Raw genomic sequence first — 24,376 nt, 5'->3', positions numbered from 1 at the left:
TTTGCGAGTAGGAACCTACTTATTTATATTTGTATTTTCCCAATGCCTTATACTCAGAGAGTACTAGGTAAATTTTTATCGATTGACACGTATCAATAGACAGGTGAGAGGCAGGTAAAAAGTATGTGTTCAAAGGAGAGAACAAGATCACTGTGGCTTGACGTGGCCTAGAAAAGCTTCAAGAGGAAAGTACTTGAGCAGGGCCTTAGAGGGTGGGTGAAATTTGGATTGGGAAGGCATTCTAAGAAGGGAGAATCGCAGGATAGGTGGAGAGGCACAAGAGCCTCATCAGCATTAAGGAACCAAAAGGAAACCTGTTTGGGGGACTAGTATGGTTCTGGGAAATGAAATGTGATATATTGGGACAGTATTTAGGAGGACTTGAGTGTCAGGTTGAGAAATTTGGAGTTTATGCAATTCAGAGCCACTGGAGCACTTTGAAGAGGAAAATGACATCATGACAAAGCTGGTGGGCAAAATAATAATGGCCATATCTGAATGCGTATAATTTTCCAGTTTCCAGTTGCTGTGCTCTGTTTTATATTTGTGTTAAATAGCTCTGCAAGATATATTTGTTTTGCTGATTAGAAAGTGATGCCTGTGCCGGATGCGGTGGCTCATGCCTGTAATCCCAGCACTTTGGGAGGCCGAGGCTGGTGGATCACCTGAGGTTAGGAATTCGAGACCAGACTGGCCAACATGGTGAAACTCCGCCTGTACTAAAAATACAAAAATTAGCCAGGTGTGGTGGCAGGTGCTTGTAATCCTAGCTACTTGGGAGGCTGAGGCAGGAGATTCTCTTGAACCCGGGAGGCAGAGGTTGCAGTGAGCTGAGATCACACCATTGCACTCCAGCTTAGGCGACAGAGTGAGACTCTGTCTCAGAAACAAACAAACAAACAAACGAAAAACTGATGCCTGGAGCAGTTGGTTAAATTGAAAGGAGACTGTTTCAGTGGTCCAAGGAGGAGATAAACTAAATCTAGGTGGTAATGGTAGGAGTTAAAAGGAAGAGTATTTAGGACTCTACAAAGAAAGAATCAAGTTTAGTGGCTGATTAGATCTGAAGATCAAACGGGGGAGGCAAAGCTCACTTTCAGGTTTTGAGTCTGGATTAGTAAAAGTAGGAGAAAGAATGTCGATGGTCAGATAAAGGGAATAGAAGATGGCAATAGAAATATGGCAGTTGGACAGGGGAATTGATTTGATAAATAGGTGTTTTCCTTGTGGTGGTTGGAGGGAGCAGGGCCGATAAGTATGCTGAGAGACAAATGTCCAGGGAATAGGCAGTTGAAGATGATTTTAGACTTTAAGAAGATGGCCAAGCTGAAGTTAGAGATTGGAAAGTGATCATTGTGAAATCATGGAAGTTGATAAGCTGTTTGGTGGAGAGTGGGGGCTACAGACTTCTGAGGACTAAGTCTTAGGTGTTTGGTTTAGTAGAGTTTGATGACAAGAAGAGGAAGCAACACTAAAGGTGAAGAAGGGAAGGAACCATAGCCTTTACAAATTATTAATACTGCTTTTAATAGCTTCATGATATAGTAAATATACATTTAAGACAGTGCTTTTATTAGAAGAGCCTACTGTGATTTGGATTCTGGTTTACTTCATAATCTACCTTTTCCTGTAATGGTCCTCATTGCTGAGAATAGTCATTCAAACTAGTTACAGCTTGTAGTCTGAGAGTGAGCAAAATCTGTGGTACTGGAATTCACTCTGGCCATTATTTTCCTTAAGCTACCAATTAGAACTTGGTTTTGTTTTAAAGCTGGAAAATAAATTAATTACTTCTCTTTAAAGAAAACTAATACGTTTCTAGGTTAATGCTGTGAATCATAATGAGTTCTCTGTAGCTTATTCTGCATAATAAGGCACCCCAACTTGATGGCTTAAAACAACAACTGTGTAGCCCACGATTTTGTGGGTTGGCAGTTGGGGCTGGATTTGGTTAGGAAATCTGGGTCTGGCTTAGCTCGTCCATGTGTCTGTGATCAGCTGCCAGATTGCCTGGGAGCTAGCTGGTTTGGAGGGCCTCGGTGTGCACAGCTGGCTGATCTCAGCTCCACATCCTCCTCCTCCGCTAGGCTAGCTCAGGCTTGTTCACACATTGTGGCTGGGCTGGGCTCCAAGAGAGCAGGTGGAAGCATGCAACACATTTGAGACCTAGACTTGGAACTGGCACACTGTCACTTCCACTGCATTCTTTCGGCCAAAGCAAGTCACAAGTCCAGCCAAGATTCAAGGGAAGGGGAAATAGACTCCCTATCATGATGAAAGTTGTTAGAAAATGACAGTTCAGAGGCCATAGATACAGGGAGGTTTGTGATTTTTGCAGCCTACCCCACTTAAAGATTTTTTTCTCTTTCAGCATTTTTCTGATTATAAAACTAAGTTGTACCTATTAGAAAACTTGAAAACGTACAACATATTTTTATAGGCATTAATATTAGTGAATGTATAGTTGTCTTTCCAAGTATATTGTGCATCATGATTTTCTGACGGTTGCATTAGATGTTATTTGTTAAATTATGTGATTATTAATTTGGCATAATAGGAATGGTTGTCATAAAATGTTGATTTAGACACTATATATTTTTTAACATTTATATATGTAAAAATTTAAATCATTTTGTTGTCTTGTATTTATTACAGATTCATTATATTTTAAAACCAGATGGAGTGTTTATCGGTGCAATGTTTGGAGGCGACACACTCTATGAACTTCGGTGTTCCTTACAGTTAGCGGAAACAGAAAGGGAAGGAGGATTTTCTCCACACATTTCTCCTTTCACTGCTGTCAATGACCTGGGACATCTGCTTGGGAGAGCTGGCTTTAATACTCTGACTGTGGTAACTATCAAGTTTGATTAACCCATTACTTACACAGTTCAGAAGTAACTTCTTTTCATTTTAAAGATAGAAAACTGTATGTGTTCATGGTTTTATGGCACTCTTTCTTTCCCCCTTTTTTTTCTTTTTTTAAGGGAAAAGCTCTGATTGACAATGCTTAGTTTGTATAACACATCTTAATTGACACGAGGTAGGAATGTATAATTTTTTACTGTCTGTTACCTTAAAAAGTAGCTCAAAAAATGTATCACAGATAACAAGACAAATTTCTAAACATACAACTCCGTCAGAATCTTCAAATTCAGAATTAGGTGTAAAAAGGGGCTTAGAGTATTCCAGATGATAGGAAGAAAAGGGCATAAGTAGGGGAACCTGTAGTATTACCACCACCAACTACCCCCAAACAGTGCCATGTGAAGCAGAAATGAGAAAATGTGTGTTCTCAAGGCCTACGGTGAGATCAAGGCTAGAGAAGGTAGGACAGGGTGCTATACTCCATTAGGGCTAGAGAAATATCGAAAGAAGACCCACAGGCAGTCAGTGAGTAATAACCATAAAGTCAGCATGGTAAAGTGATGGAGTAGGACAGTGGGACTTTGGTGTCCAACAGAAGTAACTTGGATCCTTACACTATTTCTTTGCTAGATAGGGACATTTGAGTAACTTACTTTTTTGAGCATTTATTTCTTTTTAAAATGCAAATGTGTGGCTGGGTGCAGTGGCTCACACCTGTAATCCCAGCACTTTGGGAGGCCAAGGCAAGTGGATCTGCTGAGATGAGGAGTTTGAAACCAACTTAGCCTATGTAGTGAGACTCCATCTCTACTAAAAATACAAAAAATTAGCTGGTCATGGTGTCGCATGCCTGTAATCCTAGCTACTCGGGAGGCTGAGGCAGGAGAATTGCTTGAACCTGAGAGGCAGAGGTTGCAGTGAGCTGATACTGCGCCATTGCACTCCAGCCTGGGCAACAAGAGTAAAATTCCTGTCTGGAAAAAAAAAAAGCAAATGCTACTCACCTCAGGTGGCTATTAGTATTTAAAGACATAAAGGGTGTGAAGTACCAGGACCAGCTTACATTAGCTCCTGCCTTCCTCTTTCCCCATCACTCTACTCCTAGCATTTTCTAGAACTAGGCTTCCAAGAGACAGCCATCTGGAGAGAATGATTGCCCTCTTCCTCCTCCTTCCACTAACAGTCTTTTTTTTTTTTTTTTAATTATTATACTGTAAGTTCTAGGGTACATGTGCACAACGTGCAGGTTTGTTACATATGTATATGTGTTGCATATGTATACATGTGCCATGTTGGTGTGCTATACCCATTAACTCATTTACATTAGTTATATCTCCTAATGCTATCCCTCCCCACCACCCCATGACAGGCTCCAGTGTGTGATGTTCCCCTTCCTGTGTCCAAGTGTTCTCATTGTTCAATTCCCACCTATGAGTGAGAACATACGGTGTTTGGTTTTCTGTTCTTGGAATAGTTTGCTGAGAATGATGGTTTCCAGCTGCATCCATGTCCCTACAAAGGACATGAACTCATCCTTTTTTATGGCTGCATGGTATTCCATGGTGTATATGTGCCACATTTTCTTAATCCAGTCTGTCATTGATGGACATTTGGGTTGATTCCAAGTCTTTGCTATTGTGAATAGTGCCGCAATAAACATACGTGTGCATGTGTCTTTATAGCAGCATGATTTATAATCCTTTGGGTATATACCCCGTAATAGCATGGCTGGGTCAAATGGTATTTCTAGTAGATCCTTGACGAATCGCCACACTATCTTCCACAATGGTTGAACTAGTTTACAGTCCCACCAACAGTGTAAAAGTGTTCCTATTTCTCCACATCCTCTCCAGCACCTGTTGTTTCCTGACCTTTTAATGATCGCCATTCTAACTGGTGTGAGATGGTATCTCATTGTGGTTTTGATTTGCATTTCTCTGATGGTGAGTGATGATGAACATTTTTTTTCATGTGTCTGTTGGCTGCATAAATGTCTTCTTTTGAGGAGTGTCTGTTCATATCCTTCGCCCACTTTTTGATGGGGTTGTTTTTCTCTTGTAAATTTGTTTGAGTTCTTTGTAGGTTCTGGATATTAGCCCTTTGTCAGATGAGTAGATAACAGAAATTTTCTCCCATTCTGTAGGTTGCCTGTTCACTCTGATGGTAGTTTCTTTTGCTGTGCAGAAACTCTTTAGTTTAATTAGATCCCATTTGTTAATTTTGGCTTTTGTTGCCATTGCTTTTGGTGTTTTAGTCATGAAGTCCTTGCCCATGCCTATGTCCTGAATGATATTGCCTAGATTTTCTTCTAGGGTTTTTATGGTTTTGGGTCTAACATTTAAGTCTCTAATCCATCTTGAATTAATTTTTGTATAAGGAGTAAGGAAGGGATCCAGTTTCAACTTTCTACATATGGCTAACCAGTTTTCCTAGCACCATTTATTAAATAGGGAATCCTTTCCCCATTCTTGTTTTTGTCAGGTTTGTCAAAGATCAGATGATTGTAGATGCGTGGTTTTATTTCTGAGGGTTCTGTTCCATTGGTCTATATCTCTGTTTTGGTACCAGTACTATGCTGTTTTGGTTACTGTAGCCTTGTAGTAGAGTTTGAAGTCAGGTAGTGTGATGCCTCCAGCTTTGTTCTTTTGGCTTAGGATTGTCTTAGCAATGCGAACTCTTTTTTGGTTCAATATGAATTTTAAAGTAGTTTTTTCCAGTTATCTGAAGCAAGTCATTGGTAGCTTGATGGAAATGGCATTGAATCTATAAATTACCTTGGGCAGTATGGCCATTTTCACGATATTGATTCTTCCTATCTATGAGCATGAAATGTTCTTCCATTTGTTTGTGTCCTCTTTTATTTCATTGAGCAGTGGTTTGTAGTTCTCCTTGAAGAGGTCCTTCACATCCCTTGTAAGTTGGATTCCTAGGTATTTTATTCTATTTGAAGCAATTGTGAATGGGAGTTAATTTATGATTTGACTCTCTGTCTGTTACTGGTATATAAGAATACTTGTGATTTTTGCACATTGATTTTGTATCCTGAGACTTTGCTGAAGTTGATTATCAGCTTAAGGAGATTTGGGGCTGAGACAATGAGATTTTCTAAATGTACAATCATGTCATCTGCAAACAGGGACAGTTTGACTTCCTCTTTTCCTCATTGAATACCCTTTATTTCTTTCACCTGCCTGATTGTCCTAGCCAGAACTTCCAACACTATGTTGAATAGGAGTGGTGAGAGAGGGCATCCCTGTCTTGTGCCAGTTTTCAAAGGGAATGTTTCCAGTTTTTACCCATTCAGTATGATATTGGCTGTGGGTTTGTCATAAATAGCTATTATTATTTTGAGATACGTTCCATCAGTACCAAATTTATTGAGAGTTTTTAGCATGAAGGGCTGTTGAATTTTGTCAAAGGCCCTTCTGCATCTGTTGAGATATTCGTGTGGTTTTTGTCTTTGGTTCTGTTTATATGCCGGATTACGTTTATTGATTTGTGTGTGTTGAACCAGCCTTGCATCCCAGGGATGAAGCCCACTTGATCATGGTGGATAAGCTTTTTGATGTGCTACTGGATTCGGTTTGCCAGTATTTTATTGAGGATTTTTGCATGGATGTTCATCAGGGATATTGGTCTAAAATTCTCTTTTTTTGTTGTGTCTCTGCCAGCTTTGGTATCAGTATGATGTTGGCCTCATAAAATGAGTTAGGGAGGATTCCCTCTTTTTCTATGATTGGAATAGTTTCAGAAGGAATGGTACCAGCTCCTCCTTGTACATGTGGTAGAATTCAGCTGTGAACCCATCTGGTCCTCGACTTTTTTGATTGGTGGGCGATTAATTATTGCCTCAATTTCAGAGTCTGTTATTGGTCTGTTCAGGGATTCAACTTCTTCCTGGTTTAGTCTTGGGAGAGAGTATGTGTCCAGGAATTTATCCATTTCTTCTAGATTTTCTAGTTTATTTGCATAGAAGTGTTTATAGTATTCTCTGATGGTCATTTGTATTTCTGTGGGGTCGGTGGTGATATCCGTTTTGTCATTTTTTATTGCATCTATTTGATTCTTCTCTCTTTTCTTCTTTATTAGTCTCGCTAGCAGTCTATCAATTTTGTTGATCTTTTCAAAAAATCAGCTCCTGTATTCATTGATTTTTTTTTAAGGGTTTTTTGTGCACTAACAGTCTTTCTAAAGGATGTCATTACTCTCTTCAGCGATCAGTCCAATGGACTTACTATGGATTTCCAAACCCCTCAGGCCTAGAAACATCCCTAAACCTGATTAGTGGAAATAGGAACGAACTTCTTGATGAAGAAAGCATCTCGCTACATAATTAGAGATGATAAGCTTAAACACTAAAATAGCTGTTTGGCATGATTTTGTGTGGGTATATTCATGAAATCAACCAACCAAAAATAGACTGTGTCATATCCTTGCTTGTTTTGATAGAAAGCAAGGGGCATGGACAAGTAGGGCCCCTGATGTTGGAAAGGAGCCTCCAGGGACGGGAAGAATTAACAGGCTGGAGGACTAGGCTGGGAACCGAAGAGAACCCCAAAGGCTTCACACCTGTGTCTAGGATTGACCTTTTGTTAACTTTTAAGCGGCCTGAGTCCATAGAAACTGCATTCTGAGAGGTTGCGTGGCTAGAAATCGGAAAACTGCTTCATATGAGTGCTCTACTTTGTAATGAAAATAAACACTGTTAATACAGGCAATTGTACTTTGAAGGATCATTGTATTTATATTTGTAATTGTACAAGTAACAAATATATTTTGGTTGTAACTATTAAGCTATACAGATAAAGTGAAAGTCTTATCATTCCCCCTTAATCCTAAAAATGCTCAGTTCTCTCTTGAGAGAGTTCTCAAAATTTTGGTCTCAGGACCCCACTACACACTGAAAAATTACTGAGAAACTTAAAGGGCTTTTGTATAGTGAGTTAACATCTGTCAGTATTAAATATATTAGACATTAAAACTGAATTTGTTTTAGTATTCATTTAAAGCCAACAATAATATACCTATTGTTAACATAAATGACCCTTTTTAATAAAAAATAACTATATTTTCTTTCTTTTCTTTTTTTTTTTTGGAGACAGTTTCACTCTGCCACCCAGGCTGGAGTGCAGTGGCGGGATCTCGGCTCACCACAACCTCTGCCTCCCAGGTTCAAGTGATTGCACTGCCTCAGCTTCCCGAGCAGCTGGGATTACAGGCACGTGCCACCACGCCCCGTTAATTTTTGTATTTTTAGTAGAGATGGGGTTTCACCATGTTGGCCAGTCTGGTCTTGAACTCCTGACCTCAAGTGATCCGCCCACCTCAAATCCCAAAGTGCTGGGATTAGAGGCATGAGCCACTGTGCCCGGCCATATTTTCTAAAACAAAAATAATTGAAAGAGAAGAATGGCATTGCTTCACATTTTTGCCAGTTAATGTGTACCTTAGTAAGAGAGCTAGATTCTCACGTCTGCTTCCGCATTCAAGTCTCTTGATATACCACGTGTCATGTCATGTCGCCTCTACAATAACCCATTGTAGAATAAGAGGTAAAAAGCCAAATATCTAAGTATTATATGAAAATAATTTTGACTTCGTGGACCCCAAAAAAAGTCCTAGGGACCCCAGGACTCTCCAAACCAAACCTGGAGAACTGCTGTCCTAGATGTAGCTACTATTATCAGTTTAGTGTGTAACCTTCCAGACTTTTTTTTGTTTTTAAACAAGAACTACTTTACTATATATAGACTCATATGTATTCATGCATTTCTGAAACTTTAAATTCTTAACAGTATATGTATTTTTAATATATTGTTAATATAAGAGTTTTCTAAATTGGTGTGGATATATTTGCACTTCTTAATTTCCACATATTATTTCCTAGTATGAATGTACCACAGTTTTACTTAACTATTTCCCTGTGAATGACCTTTAGGTTTGTTCTGAGTTTTTTGCCAGTAGTAGCAGTGCTACAGTGAATATCCTTCTATACAAATTCATTTATGTATTCAGTCTTGCAGCAAACATTTACTGAGTACCTTCTATGTGTCAGGCACTATCCTAGGTACTTTTAAAATACAGCAGTGAACAAAACAGAAATCCCTGCCTGGTGTTTTTGGGTTTATAGCAGGGCTGTTGGTAAACTTTAGACGGTTCAATAACACTGGGATGTTGTACACAAAATTTGTGGTGGTGGTGTTCATAAATGGAGGAAAGTACCCATGGTTTTCATCAGATCTTGAGAGACCTCATATAACTAAAAATAGATTAGGAACCAGTGATTTAAAACCTTTTCGATAACATTTATTTTACTTATAATATGGGAAAAATTTCCTTTACAGTCTGTCCTCTTGAGAATCGTCTTCTGTATTGCTGTGTCTCCAACCTGTTATTGAGATGGAAAAAGAATCTCTGGGAATGTAAAGCCTCTAAAAAGTATAGAGGGGTGTAGGGCTGGGATGGTGTGGAGGGGTGTGGTGCACATTGTTATGAGGTGATGTTAAAAAATTTATATGAGGTCATACAGGTTAGTCAGCAATATTACAGGACTCAAAAATTATTGCCCATTAGGAAAAAATGGGATTTCTGCTGATCACCAGAAGAAAGTTAAATTATGTGAACTACACATGGTTTTCTATGGTTATAAAGAATGAGTTTTAGAAAGATTTCTACTAAAAATGTTTAACCTGATATTAAAGTGTTTAAAAGCCTACATTTCTATTAATTGGGAAATCTAATTCAAAATACTATCCATATTCTCTAAAAATGAGCCTAATGACTCATACTTTAATATAAAAATATTGGTGTACAATCTTCTTTATACAATTAGAGAGTTGCTGATTTAATAAGAAAGTTATAAGAATGTGTTCTTGAATCATTACATTTATCCTTTGAGGCATGTATATGGTTTTGTTTCTGAAGTGCTGTATTAATATTGTGTCCTGGCCAGGCACCGTTGTTCGCTCCTGTAATCCCAGCACTTTGGGAGGCCTAGGTGGGAGAATCACTTCAGCCTAGGATTTCAAGACCAGCCTGGGCAACATAGGGAGACCCCATCTCTACAAAAAAAAAATTTATAAATTAGCTGGGCCTGTCTAGTCCCAGCTACTTGGAAGGCTGAGGTGGAAGGATTGAGCCTGGGATGTTGAGGCTGCAGTGAGCCATGATCTCATCACTGTACTCTAGCCTGGGTGACAGAGCAAGATTCTGTCTCCAAAAAAAAATAATAATAATATGTGTTCTAATTCATTTTCTAAAAATTCCCATCCCAAAAAGCTTTTGTATAATCAGCTATACAGGTTTATGTTGCATATGTTAGATATATTACTTTCATGCTACAATGGATTTTTATTTTTAAAGTGAAATCGAGTCAAATTAGTATCATAGTTGTATTTACATCTTAATATTGTGTTTTCATCTTAATGAATTATTTTCAGAGAATCGGCATTCTAAGTAAAGCTGATTTCCTTTTTAGAATTGAACTACCAGGGTAGTACTTTAAGAGAATGGTGCAAGGCCTGGCACCGTGGCTCACGCCTGTAATCCTAACACTTTGGGAGGCCGAGGCAGGCAGATCAGGAGGTCAGGAGATTTGAGACCATCTTGGCTAACACAGTGAAACCCCGTCTCTACTAAAAATACAAAAAAATTAGCCTTGCGTGGTGGCACGTGCCTGTAGTCCCAGCTACTTGGGAGACTGAGGCAGGAGAATCGCTTGAACCTGGGAGGCGGAGGTTGCGGTGAGCCAAGATCACACCACTGCACTCTGGCCTGGGCACTGGGCAACAAAGTGAGACTCCGTCTCAAAAAGAAAAAAAGAATGGTGCAGATATGGTCGCCTTTAATTTAAATAAGGCCTTCAACAAAGCTGTTGTGGCATTCTTTTGATTGAGGTGGAGATAGTGCTTTTAGTTGGTTTCATCGAAGAATTATTTTCAAAGGATATTGCTTAATGGCCACGTAACAGCCTGGAAGGAATTTTGTTTTTAATCTTAGGATCTCCTCTTAAAAATAGCTTGTTAATATAGAAAAGTATATGGATGATGAATGTTCATGGTCTCACTACCCCAGAGGTCTCATTAAAACGCATACACAACCTGATATGTGTATATGTTTTTTTAAAAGAAGAATAAAAATGAATATATGGAGAGAATGATACACAATAAGGTGTAAAGTGAAATGAAGTCTTCTTCTCCTCACTTCTCCCTGTGTTGCCCAGGCTAGAGTGCAGTAGTAAGGTCTCTGCTTACTGCAGCCTCCACCTCCCAGGTTCAAGGGATTCTCATGCCTCTGCCTCCCAAACAGCTGGGACCAGAGGTGTGTGCCATCACACCCAGCTAATTTTTTTTTTTTTTTTTTTTTTGAGACAGTCTCACTCTTTCATCCAGACTGGAGTGCAGTGGTGTGATCTTGGCTCACTGCAACCTCTGCCTCCCGGGTTCAAGTGATTCTCCTGCCTCAGCCTCACGAGTAGCTGGAACTACAGGTGCGTGCCACCACGCCTGGCTAATTTTTTGTATTTTTAGTAGAAATGGGGTTTCACCATGTTAGCCGGGATGGTCTTGATCTCCTGACCTTGTCATCTTCCTACTTCAGCCTCCCAAAGTGCTGGGATTATAGTCATAAGCCATCGTGCCTGGCCCTCCTCCTGACTTCTCAAACCCTGGTCCCTTTCCCCAAAGATTTGTTAGCTGTGTCTTAGACATCCTTTCAGATCAATTTTTTTCATAGACCCATAGAGTACACTTACATCATTTAAATCCACTTATATAATACTACATGCCCTCTTTTGCTTTTTTTTTTTTTCCGGTCAATAACATATCTCGGAGATTTTTTCCTACAGACGTGTCTACCTTATTTTTTGAGAACTGTACAGTATTTTATAGAATACATGTTCTTGAATTTGTTTAACCAGTCCTCTATTAATGATTTATTTTAGGCTAGTTTCCGGCCAGGTGCCGTAGCCCAGGCTTGGAGTCCCAGCACTTCGGGAGGCCAAGGCGGGTGGATCACGCGCTTAGGAGATCGAGACCAGCCTGGCTAAGACAGTGAAAGCCCATCTCTGCTAAAAATACAAAAAAATTATTAGCCAGGTATGGTGGCGGGCGCCTGTAGTCCCAGCTACTTGGGAGGCTGCGGCAGGAGAATGGCGTGAACCCAGGAGGCGGAGCTTGCAGTGAGCGGAGATTGCACCACTGCATTCCAGCCTGGGCGGCAGAGCGAGACTCCGTCCAAAAAAAATACAAAAATTAGCCAGATGTGATGGTGTGTGTCTGTAATCCCAGCTACTGGGGAGGCTGAGGCACAAGAGTCACATGGGCCCAGGAGGCAGAGGCTACAGTGAGCGGAGATCGTGCCACTGCACTCCAGCCTGGGCAACACAGCAAGAATCTGTCTTAAAAAAAAAAAAAAAAAAAGATTTATTTTAGGCTACTTTCCAATAAGAACGAACTCCTACTTTTAGTGCCTAACACAATAAAATTTTATCACATCACAACTGCATGCCGGTGGGACAGCCCATCTCTGTCTTGTAGCTGTGCCATCTGGCCCTGTGTTCTATAAGGCCACAGCAAAAGAGATGGCCTGGAAAAGGCTCTAGCTCTTAACTGTCTTGCCTCTCCTTTCTTTGGCCAAAAGAAATATGTGTTTGAGATTAGAAAGTGTCACGGAGCACCTGGGTATTTGGAGAGCATCAGTGGTCTCTGCCACTGTACGAACAGTAAAGTCCTGTATCAGGCTTCAAAAAGAAGAGGAAGTCATTACCCAATTGTTCATTTGAGAAACAAACTCCGCATGTATCAGCAATGTGCTCATTTCCTAAACAAGCCTATTGGCTGCATTACTAGATGTAGAATGAAATATTTTGATTCTAGATGCCCCATTTTAAGAAAGATTGATATTGACACTGTCCAGGGACATGTAGTCAGAACATGTAAGGATCTACAGATCTGTAGTCCCAGCTACTCGGGAGGCTACAGATTTTTGTGTCCTGAAGGTTTTCAAAGACTTGGAGAAGAGGGTGATGGTTTGTAGGGTACAGAATACTTTTATTCTGTGTGGTTCCCAAGGAGAGAACTAGAACCAATGATGGAGTGTTAGAATGATTTATCTCACAATGGAGGATATTTAATCAGCAATTAGAGACCTTCATAAATCAAGCATAAGCCAGATGACATCTATGAAGAATATTGTAAAGATTTTTTACTTAGCATGGGAGATTGGTCTGGGTAATCTCTGTGGCCTCTTTTTAAATCTGGAATTTTGTATCATGAATGTCAAATGAATATTTCTTTTTTTTTTTAAATAGGACACCGATGAAATTCAAGTTAACTATCCTGGAATGTTTGAATTGATGGAAGATTTACAAGGTAAGGCACTTGAAAGAATGTTTAGACTCCATGGGGAAAGGTAGGCCAAAAAAAAGAATTTTTAGACTCCTTTTGAGAGAGACATTTTGAGAGCCAGCTCTTTGGCAGGCACTGGACAATGCACTAGGGATCCATTGTTGAGGAGAAAGCAGACTGTCTTCATGGAACTTCTGATATAAAATGGAGGAGGCAGGCACCAGGCAGCTGTCAAAAAGATAAGTGTTAAATTAGAATTGTGGTCAGTGCTATGAAGTAGAGGCATATAGTGCCACGGCTGTGTGTCAAAAGATGGCAGGACTTTTTTTTGAAGTGCACTTGAGGATGATAGAACACATTGGTGACTTCCTTCAGCCACAGTTGGCAGCTGAGATATAGGCTCAAGAAGGAAGGTAGTTGGGTTGGTTTAGAAGTAGGGTTTTGTCGGGGGGAAATGTCCCAATCTGGGAGACAAAGAAGTCCTATCTGAGGAAGTAGCAATTGACTGTGCTCTAAAAAAAATGGAGATGAATTAACTGGGTAGACAGAGTAAGCAAGTGAGTCCGAGGCAAGGAGAACAGCATATGCAAAGGCCCTCCTGTGAAAATGAACATAGCAAGAACTGAAAGAAGGGCATTTTGGCTGGTGTACAGAGAGTAAGAAGGAGAGAGTTAAGTGATGACCTTGGTGGGTCAATGGGAGTCACAGATCAAATGCAGAAGTACTTTATAGGCCTTGTTAAAATTGTTTGCCCTTATCTTAAAACACCCCTTGAGGCATCTTAGAGAGATAACAGTATCAGACTTGGATTTTGAAAGGAGTAGATTGGCAGATAAACTAGTAGTGAGATTAGTATCAGTAAAGCTTGTGTGATGATGGTGGTTTGTACTAAGGTGGTGGCAATGGAGATGAAGAGAAGCAGATGCATCCCAGAGATGTTTAGGAGGTAAATTTTGCAGTTCCTGCTGGTGGATTGGATGTGGGCAGATGAAGGAGAAAGACATTTGAAGCATAATTGCTGAGTTTTAGCTCACAGAGAGAGAGATGTTGTTCTTCACTGATAGAGGAAACAATAGAATAGCAGGTGTGGGCAGGTACAGCCCTTGAGTTTACATTTGGATACATTGGGTTCGAAGTGCTTTTGAAATACCTAAGAGGTTATGTCAAGTAGGCAGTTGAGTATGTGGGTAGGTAGCTCAGAGGAAGCTACTGGCTTGGTTAAAAAGTTGGGAGTCAGTTGTGAATAGGTGACATTCAAAGCATTTGCCTAGGATAAGAACATGGAGTGAGCAGAGAAAGTGGCTTGATACTGAGCCTTTAGCAGGTGGGTAGACTACGTCTGAGCCTACAAGGAGACTTGAGAAGGAGTAGCCAGCAAGGTGTTCCGGAAAAACACCAGAAAAGTGTAGAATTGCCTGAACCAAAGGAAAGAAAGAGTGTTTCAAAACAAAGGGAGCACTTAGTAGCATTAAAAGCAAACTATGAACTGAAAAGGAAGTTCACTAGATTTAGAAACAAGAAGGTTATTGGTGTCCCTGGTGAGAGCTCTTTTGTTGGAGCCAGGAGAGTAGAAGGGGAGTAGGTTGAGGAATAAGTGGAAAATGAGGAACTGGAGACAGCAAATGTGTGCTGTTCTTTCAAGAAGTCTAGTGGTGAAGAAGAGGTGAAGGATGGAAGGTTACAGGTGTCAGAAGAGAGGAGGGGAATAGGAGTTGGGATGAGTTTTGTTTTTTTTTTTTTTCTAAAACTTGAATTTAACTGCTGACTAGAAGAATCTAAGTGCTTTCGTAGAAGAGGTGACTCTAGAAGAGAGGGAAAAGATAATTGATGATGACAGGTGTCTGAGAAGGTGGGAAGGGTGCAATACAAGGGCCAGTGGAGGGGTTGACCTTGCTAAGGGGAGAGGCAGAGTTATAGCAGGAAGGGAGAACAGATAGCACCAAAGGACGTGTAGGTGTTTATGTTTGAAAGCAAGAAGTTCCCATCTTGTGGATCTTTTTTTTTTTTTTTTTTGGTCAAACAGGAAGTAATATATGCTAAGAATGAAAGAGAGTTTTGAGAAGTGAACGGAACCATTTGAAATAGTCATTATAGGGAATGAGAAGGTGAACTGACCATCAACAGTAGGTGGTAGCTCAGGATGAGGCACAAAAATCAGGTAGTTGAATTAGTTTGGGTTGGGGGTTTGCTAGTTAAAAATGACAAAGAGACAAAGGTAAAAGATAATTCTAGGAATATAATTGAAATAATAGGTTAAAGAATCTTAGCTGGAAGAAAAGGGAAGTGGGAACAAAAGAGAGTGAGCTGATAAATTGGGAGGAAGAAGAAGAACTGTGCACAGGTGATTCCAAGGCGGTCAGGGAATGGTCATGGTTGGAGTTCCTGAACACACTGGAGGGACAGGAGGATATGGTCAGAAAATGAGATGTTTGATGATTTTGGAAGTAAAGCAGTTACAAGTGATAACTTGGTTTGGGACATGTCTCAAGTATCAAGGCAGAGGTGGCGTAATGGAGTGGTTGATTAGAGATGAGATTTTAATATCTTAACTTGTTGATTATTAACATGAAGTCACCCAGGATGGTGGCAGTACTGGGAGTGTAGAGGAAAACTGAGCCAAGTGCCAAACCTTTCAATGAATGAGGGGAGTGACTAACCTGATGTCAGACAGCAAGCAGGAGTCAGGAGAAGATTACAGCCTTATGGTGTGGGGCCTCAGCAGGATGAATGTGTTTAATGGGGTAGAGAAGTAATGGCCTGGAAGAGGCTTCAAGGAGTAAGAAGGACACAGACCAAACTCTGAAAGAGGTTAGATATGCAAAAATAAACTCAATTACTTGAAAGGGATGCTAGAGAAGCAGTTTCCTCAAAAGAGAGCTTCAGCTTGCCTCCTTTGTGGGAATTTGTGAGGTGGTTATTTTATATATACAGACTAACATCAAAAATAGTTTCGATGAATGGGGGAAGCTAGAGAGGTTAAAGGTATATTCTGTGAATCCAGAACTATACTTACCTAGGGGAGACTTTATCTGGATCCTGAAAAATTGTAAGATGATTTAAAGAAAGAGGATTATACAAATAAGTATCTAGTCTTTACTTACAGATATATAGTCTTTTGTGAGCTTTGTTGTACTTGCTTCCTTAAGTTACGAGTGAGAAGAATTAGGGCCAAAGAGAACAGTTGCCTGTCAAGTGGCAGAATTAGCTGCCAAACTCATGCTTTTTGACTCTGCCCTGGCACTGTCTGAACTGACCCTGTTCCTTCTTGTAGTTGCCCTTCCGTAACAAGGTTCATTTTACCTATCATGCAGCCTCCTCTGAGTGTGGAGCTTCTGTCACTCTGCAAACAGAAAGATGTGTAACTGAAATCTTACCATTGTCATCAGTTTTCATTCATTAATAGAGAGATTGGCAGCCAATAGCATGCGTGGCCAAGATGACAGAGGATCAGTAATAAGCCACACACACCCCTTCCCCAGCACTACCCCAAGGACTTACCTGATGTAATCAAGGAGCCACTTTATCCAAAGGCTTGAGAGATGATGGTTGGCTGATGATTTATCACTTTGCTCTAATGATAAAAATATTATTCAAATACAGCATTTATTTTTGTTCTGCTATAGAATCTGTGTTCATTTCAAGAAAGAAAAGAGAAAAATGCTAGAAATTAGACCTATCCGTTGGAAAAGGTTACTTCCCACTGATTTCAACGTATATACAGCACTTAACTCTGTGCTCAGTGCAATTCTCTGAGGTTTTTCTAATACCCTAATTTTACCTGTGAGAAAATTGAGGCATCAAGAAGTTCAGTATCTTGTCCATGGTCACACTGAATCTGTAGTTACAATTTGAATTCAGAGTCCTATACTGCATATTTGATATGTATGTGGTTCTTTAAATTCAGATTAACATGTATATTCAGCAAAATGTATTAATCTTAAAGGTACAGCTGCTTGTGTTTTAACCACCATCCTGACCAAAATATTGAACATTTTCAGTCTCTCAGAAGGTCGCCTTATGCTCCTTCCAAATTGATAACCCCCTCTTTTCCTAAAGGTTTCATTTGTTTTTCAGATGAAGTCTCACTCTGTCACCTAGGCTAGAGTACAGCGGCACGATCTTGGCTCACTGCAACCTCTGCCTCCTGGGTTCAAGTAATTCTCCTGCTTCAGCCTCCCAAGTAGCTGGTATTACAGGCATGTGCCACCATGCCTGGCTAATTTTTGTATTTTTAGTAGAGACTGGGTTTCACCATGTTGGCCAGGCTGGTCTCGAACACCTGACCTCAGGTGATCCACCCATTTTGGCCTCCCAAAGTGCTGGGACTACAGGTGTGAGTCTCCTAAAGGTTTTAAATAGACCATATATTTTCAGGAACTATGGCCTAATACTTTCAGATGCTTTCCTAGTGCTTCTCTTTTTTTTTAACTGTAACATCTGTTACAGAAATCAGATTTCTTAGTTTTTGATACATCTTATCCATAGGAATATTAAGAGGAATTATTTAAACTTATAAAATGATATTTAATAAAATGGATACAATCATTAACAGGTTGGTTTTATATATCTTCGCTTACCGTTTATTGAGCATCTACCCATGTGCCAACCGCTGAGCCAACAGTGGAAATACATAGTTCCTGATCTCAGGGAGCTTATATTGTAGTAGGGAAGAAGAAACACACAAAGATAGAGACAGACTCATACATTCAACTGAAAATGAAATCATTTATAATACAAGGAGAAACACAGGAGGAAAAGGCCCTAAATCTGCTTAGGGAGTCAGGAATGCTTTTGCAAAAGAGGCAGCACCTAAGCAAAAATGAGTTTGCCTGGAGAATGAAAGGTGGGTTGAGGTTTAAGAGAGCTAACATTGCATCCACATGGAGGTAGAATAGGATATGCACATCCTTCACTCTCCTGATTAAGGAATGGTACCATAATCCAGTATTCCTTGAGTATGTAGAACGGGGAGATGATGGGAAATGATACAGGATCAGAGGTTTCTACATTTTTTTCAGATTAGCATTGTAATGTCTTGGAAGAATTTTGCATAGAGTGGAGAAAATGAGACAGATTTGTGTGTGTTAGAAAGCTCACCTTCCAGCATTGTTTATGAGGCATAGTTTATGAGGAAGGAAAGACTAGAGCTAACATGGTTAATCTGTGTGTTTTTTTGTTAAATGTATGAGGAAACCCAGGCACAGACAGAAGTAAAGTAACTTGTTCCAGATGATAATAATTAGTGAGTGGTAGAGCCATGATTTAAACCTAGTTGAGCAGCCTGATTTGTATGCTGAAATCTTAGCCATTCTCCCACAGAAAAAGTCAGAGGCAGAAGAGATGGGAAGAAGCATAGTCAGGGGGTGATGGAGGCAGGGAGACCGTGGGAGACTTTCAGGTGTGCTCTTCTGCTGACTGGAAGATCATGTTACTTCCAAATTTGTTTCTGGTATTTTACATTTATGGTATACATTTTTTCTTAATGGTTGTGGTGTGTCTCATTGAAGCTGCTATTATTAATTCACAGAAGAAAAGTCCAGAATGTTGACCTAATTTTACAAAACAAGCTGCATATCAGCTGATGAATGCATGAGAAATTTTCAAGGCTTTCACAGTGGTCTTAAGGTAAGTTCAGTTATTTTTTTAAACAATACTCAGTATTGTTTTTAGTAAACCATAATAAATTAGGTTTATTTTTAATAAGCAGTTGAACTTCACCTTAAAAACACTGTGAGAGTCTTAAACAGTTAACCTGCTAGCCAGATTTTTCTGTTATCTCAAAGCCCAGGGCGAGTTGGAAGTCCCAAAGTTTCAGTTTTTCCCTGGGTGGTCTTCAGTAGAGGTCCCCCATGATGCATTAGGAGGTGTTATTCTTTTATAGATGGCAAAACTGGAATTCGATAGAGGTTGAATGACTTTGCCCCCAGTTATGTAAGAGTTAAAACTGGGAGTGTGATCCCAAAGTCCACTCTTTCCACCACCTCACACTGCTTCTGCAAGAAGGGAGGTTCAGTGTGGCAGTGTGAGTGGCTCGTGAGGGAAGGTTGGAGTGCTGCACAGTTACACCCTGTGCTCTGCAGTAGTGCTCTTGAATTTCTGTATGGCTGATGTAGGTCAGACCTTCAGAGAGTGTTATACCTACTAATCTTAATTAGTATATCCTACTACTGATTGTTTAGAAGGCATTTTAGAATTTATAGTGCATCACATGTTTATCTTTTCTACTGGTATTGTCCGTAACTAATGCATAATTAAGCCATAGCAGCAAGAAGTTGAGCAAAAATGAAAGCACCATACCTGAGCAACAGACTCTTCCAATGTGAGACCCAGTTTACCTCTGGTCGCTTGATATGGTTAAAATTCGAGCCCTAGAAGCCTTTAAGGAGCATCTAGTCTGATGGCTTTGAAGACCACGGATGATTGTCACGAGGTCATCCAGCTGCTTCACGACACCAAGAATATGGTCCACCTTTTTTTTTGATGATAATTAACCTACTAGTTTGTGTCTGTCGTTCTTCATGAATTGGGGCTCTTGCACTTAGAGGATTTTAGTAGCAGGGATTCATTATTTTAGGGAATAGTAGAAATCGTTTGAGATTGAAGAGAAGAAAAAGGTTTAGGTGCAGCTAATTTGTTGATTGTTTTTAATAAGACTATTGAAAATGTGGTAGATTACTATTTTTAAACTGAAAGAATACTGATATTGGTAAGTTTATTCATTTCATGATTAGTGAAAGTAGAAAAACAAAACTAAGATAACATTTGATCATGTAGTAAAGTTTAATATAGAGAACACATGAAGGATTTTTATTTCTGAAATTCTTTTAATTTTGTAGAATGGCTTAAAATGTGCTCAGAGTAAATTTAAGTATTTGTATAAAGAAAAATCAAATATACAACATTAATCTTAAATGAACAATAGAATAATGCTTAACCTAGTTTTTCACCATCAACTTGAAGGAAAGAAGTCTAAAAATTTTAAAACATTAAGAGAAGTGCCTCTAAAAGAATGCACATAATTATTTCCTAATGTGAGATTAGTAAAAATTAGTAAAATATTGTAAATCTGAGAACATATAGTAGCTTTGGTAACTATCTAATGAGTTTCAAAGCCATCTTCCAAGTTTCGCAATCATACTTACATTATGGCTTAGGAGTGAGGCATTGTGGCACTGACCTGTCTTCCTCCAAAGAGCGGCTGAAAGGAGCATGAGATATGACATGCTTGGTAAAGTTCTCACCAACTACTGACAACTCACCTGGGGTGACAGTCACTTGGGTTTTGCCCAGCGGGCTTACTTTACACCATTGCTGGCAAGTAAAGCATTGTGGGGCTGCCTCCTGAAATGTCACTTGCCTGTCTTAATATTCAAAAAGTTTCAAGTAGTTTCGCTTTGGAGTCACTAAGAAGCCTAGCTATAATCTGAAAGTGAAATGAGATTTAGGTTTACATGACCCTTAGAGAATGAGGACAGGTAGATGAGATGGGATTAAGTCTGTGGTGTTGAGCTGTTCAGGGCATTTGCTGTATTATCTCAAACTACCTGTAGTGTATTTTTAGGTATGGGTGAGAGTAACTGTTCTTGGAATAGAAAAGCCCTGCTGCATCGAGACACAATGCTGGCAGCTGCAGCCGTGTACAGAGGTAAGGGATGACCACTCTTTCACCTGCCTCACCACGGCACTTGTGCTGTATCATGTTGATTCCTTTCACATTGCCAATGTATTTTCCATTCCCATTAAGGCTCCCTCAGACTTCATGTCCTTCCTCTCAAAACACAGATCCTGTGGCTTTTTCCAGACAGCCTTTACGATTTCCTTACCCTCAGTATTAATAATTTTTCATGTAAGTTGTTCTCAGAATCTTACGAATATCCTATACCCATTTCTTTTTGAAGAACATGACCTTTATTGAGGAGAAATTTTTTCCTACTTGCATTTTTTCAGACTTTAACCATTATTGTCTTTTTAGAAATGTACAGAAATGAGGATGGTTCAGTACCTGCCACATATCAGATCTATTACATGATAGGATGGAAATACCATGAGTCACAGGTAACATTATTAAGGTGGATCACTTTTCTTAGTGGGTTCATGTTCAGATTATTGTTTACTAACTGGGGGGAAGGGGTAATATAAGACAGCATTAATGGCTTTAATTGGGACTGTGTATTATCTATTTCTGATGTCTTTAATCTTTATTATTTTCAGGCAAGACCAGCTGAAAGAGGTTCTGCAACTGTGTCATTTGGAGAACTAGGAAAAATAAACAACCTTATGCCACAGGGGAAAAAATCACAATAAATATTTATTCAATGTCAATGTTGTCCAGAATTTTCATCAGAAATGGATAGTTTTCACATCTAAAATTATTACATTTTGAAGCAAGAAGCACTCTAAGCTATTTAGTAATAGACTTTTCATATAATTAGGAAAACCTGATATCACATCTATAGTAACCTTTTCAGTTTCATATTGTTTCTGTTTTCATAAGGATACTGCTGAGTGTCTTTGCAGATTGAGCCTAAAAGCAAAGAAAATATTTCCCTAAAATATTTGCAAATAATGTTCACATATGTAAATTCCTGGGAAAATATTACTCATGCTGACCTTTTGTACCTTTTTCTCCTGCTTTGATCTTTTGTTACTTCTGCGAAAGGACCACAGCCATGGAGATGAGAGGAGGAACAAGTTGGTCGGTTCTTTAGAGTTCTGGCTCATTTAGATTGAAAAACATAGACTTTTTATAATCACTATTGTAGGGTACTTAAGCCAAAGTTGTATTTGTCATACTGTTTTCTTTGCCTTGAAGAGGAACAGATGAATATGCACCTTCTCCAGAGTTATGTGGTTTTAGAATTTAGAAGAGCATGTATCTTTATTAAATCCCTCCTCAGCTCTTTTTAAAGCATCTGAATTTAACCTTATTTCTTTTTTACCTCCATGGTGTGGGTGGGACCACCATGGTTTTACACCCCACCCTACCTTAGGGAAGAAGAAAACATTTTAAAGAATTACAGAAGCAGAATCACATGTAAAAGTCTCTGCACAGTCATCAGTTTATTGTTAGGCTTTCCTTTGTATTTTCTGGGCTTAAGCACTATTGTCTTAATCTAAGTTCACAGTCCTGTTGTTGTCGAGGAGGGTTCAAAATCATGTGGAGATAATCAAGCTCAGACAGCTTAAGATAGGTGGGAAGAATGTACAGGAAGCAGGGAGAAGGCTGAGAAGCAAGCAGGAGTGAGCGCTAGGTGTGTTGTTTCCAATTAGCTGTTTGCTGTCTTTTCCATTTAACCTGGGTGCTGCCCCAGCCTCATCTTCAGCCTTCAGTGATCTATGATAGCATTTCCTTCTGTCTCCTCTCAGTCTCTCTCTCTTCTGCCTGCCTTCCCTCCTTTATGGTATTAGCAGCAAGCTCTCCATGTGTCGGGGCTGTGTCTTAGCCTGTACATAGCACATGGTGCTTTGTTCATAGTAGATATTCAGTTAAATTTTGAACTAATATTATATGACAGACTTGCCCTTTGAAAGATTAAGTTATAGTTAAAAACCAAGATTTGTAGGAGAAAAAGAAATTACTCTCTTCAATTGGAAAAATCATCGATATTTGAAACTGGGATACGCTTGGTAGCTTTTTTGTTTTATTTTAACACAAAGTAAACCTGTGAGTAGAATTTGGTGTTTTGTTTTTTGTTTTTTGTTTTTTTTTTAGCTTAATTTTCAGAATTTGAAGACAGAGAACAACAACAAAAAACAAAACATTCTGTGCTAGCCAGGTGCAATGGTGCATGCCTGTAGTCCCAACTGCTTGGGAAACTGAGGCAGGAGGATCACTTGAGCCTAGGAGTTCAAGGCTGCAGTGAGCTATCTGTGCCATGGCACTCCAGTCTGTGAAAAAGAGGAGACCTCATCTTAAGAAAAATCCACCAAAAACCCTGTTTTAAAGTGCAAACTGATGATGGAGGAATGGGTAAATTCTGGGACTCTGTATTTCCAAAAGGACATGTGTTTATGTGGATTAATACTTGTTTTTGAAGAACACATCTCAAAGCGTTAAGTGGCTGTTGCTGAGGAAGGAGACTGAGGGACCGGGTGTGTCTGTGTCGTTGTGTTTGAATGTCTGTCGGGGGTATAGAAACTAGGAGGGAGACTTGTACATTTCACTTTTTAAACTTCCTGTAAATTTTGAATTTTCCAAGCAAGAATATTACTTTTGCTTATTTAATGTCAACGGTGTTATATGTGGATGGTGGGGTGGAGCTAAGGATTACTCTACCCTGGCTATCCCATAAAAAACTTCATTTGTTTAAAAAAATTAAGGAAAGAAAACACAGCTAATTGAGGACCCTTACTGTTTAATGTGAGTGACTGTACTGAAAACATTTATTTTAGTGTGTATAACACTAGTGAAATTATTTTTTAGTTGAAATCTGCTCAAAGTATGCTATTAAGCTTTTATTGTTCCGAGCCCTCAGGAAACTGATTGTTCTGAATAACCACATTTTCCAAATGATTAAGAGCCCATCCTTTTAAGCAATGAAACTTAAAAAGTCTTTATTAAAAATTTTTCAAAAATATGTTACGTTCTTAAATGGTATATGATAATCATTTCTTTTTTTTTTTTTTTTTTTTTTTTTTTGAGATGGAGTCTCACTCTGTTTCCAGACTGGAGTACAGTGGCATGATCTTGGCTCACTACAACCTCTATGTCTGCCGGGTTCAAGTGATTCTGCTGCCTCAGCTTCCCAAGTAGCTGGGATTACAGGTGCGCGCCACCATGCCGGCTAATTTTTGTATTTTTAGTAGAGACGGGGTTTCACCATGTTCGCCAGCATGGTCTCGATCTCTTGACCTTGTGATCCGCCCACCTCGGCCTCCCAAAGTGCTGGGATTACAGGCGTGAGCCACCATGCCCGACCAATAATCATTTCTTGATAACCCCACAGTTATTATCATAAACTCAAATTGTACTGTATTGCTTGTTCCCAGACTAGCCCCAAGAATGCTGTGGTTGGTTTTGTGTATTTTCCAGCACTTTTCTTATTTGCTGTCAGTTGTCAATTTCAACACCTTGACCAAAATGAACTTTCTTGAGTCATTTCTTCTGTTTTACTATAAGATTAGAATTCATACTGAAAGATTTCTAGGACTTGTGTATTAAG

The 24,376-nt window shown here is 39.5% G+C and overlaps 1 protein-coding gene across 7 annotated transcripts in view; it reads left to right on the top strand.

Moving 5' to 3' along the window:
- The window catches only part of NDUFAF5 (NADH:ubiquinone oxidoreductase complex assembly factor 5), a 36,222-nt gene extending 14,547 nt beyond the window's left edge, over positions 1-21,675 (top strand). For 2 of the 7 annotated variants that reach the window (XM_003905083.3, XM_021921250.1), the window contains 5 exons: positions 2,656-2,853; positions 13,178-13,238; positions 20,776-20,859; positions 21,187-21,269; positions 21,426-21,675. In XM_003905083.3, the coding sequence (XP_003905132.1) occupies positions 2,656-2,853; positions 13,178-13,238; positions 20,776-20,859; positions 21,187-21,269; positions 21,426-21,518 (519 nt within the window). In that variant the 3' untranslated portion in view covers positions 21,519-21,675. Of the gene's footprint in view, positions 1-2,655; positions 2,854-11,809; positions 11,964-13,177; positions 13,239-18,741; positions 18,840-20,764; positions 20,860-21,186; positions 21,284-21,425 lie in introns of those variants that run through there. The other 5 variants (XR_652511.2, XR_652512.2, XM_009216560.1 and 2 more) reach the window with 5 other exon arrangements.
- The last annotated feature ends 2,701 nt before the right edge of the window (positions 21,676-24,376 follow it).

The sequence above is a fragment of the Papio anubis genome, chromosome 16 (genome assembly GCF_008728515.1).
Source record: "Papio anubis isolate 15944 chromosome 16, Panubis1.0, whole genome shotgun sequence".
NCBI classification, from domain to species: domain Eukaryota; kingdom Metazoa; phylum Chordata; class Mammalia; order Primates; family Cercopithecidae; genus Papio; species Papio anubis.
The sequence above is the reverse complement of the archived record's forward strand: the minus strand, read 5'-3'. Positions and strand labels throughout refer to the sequence as shown.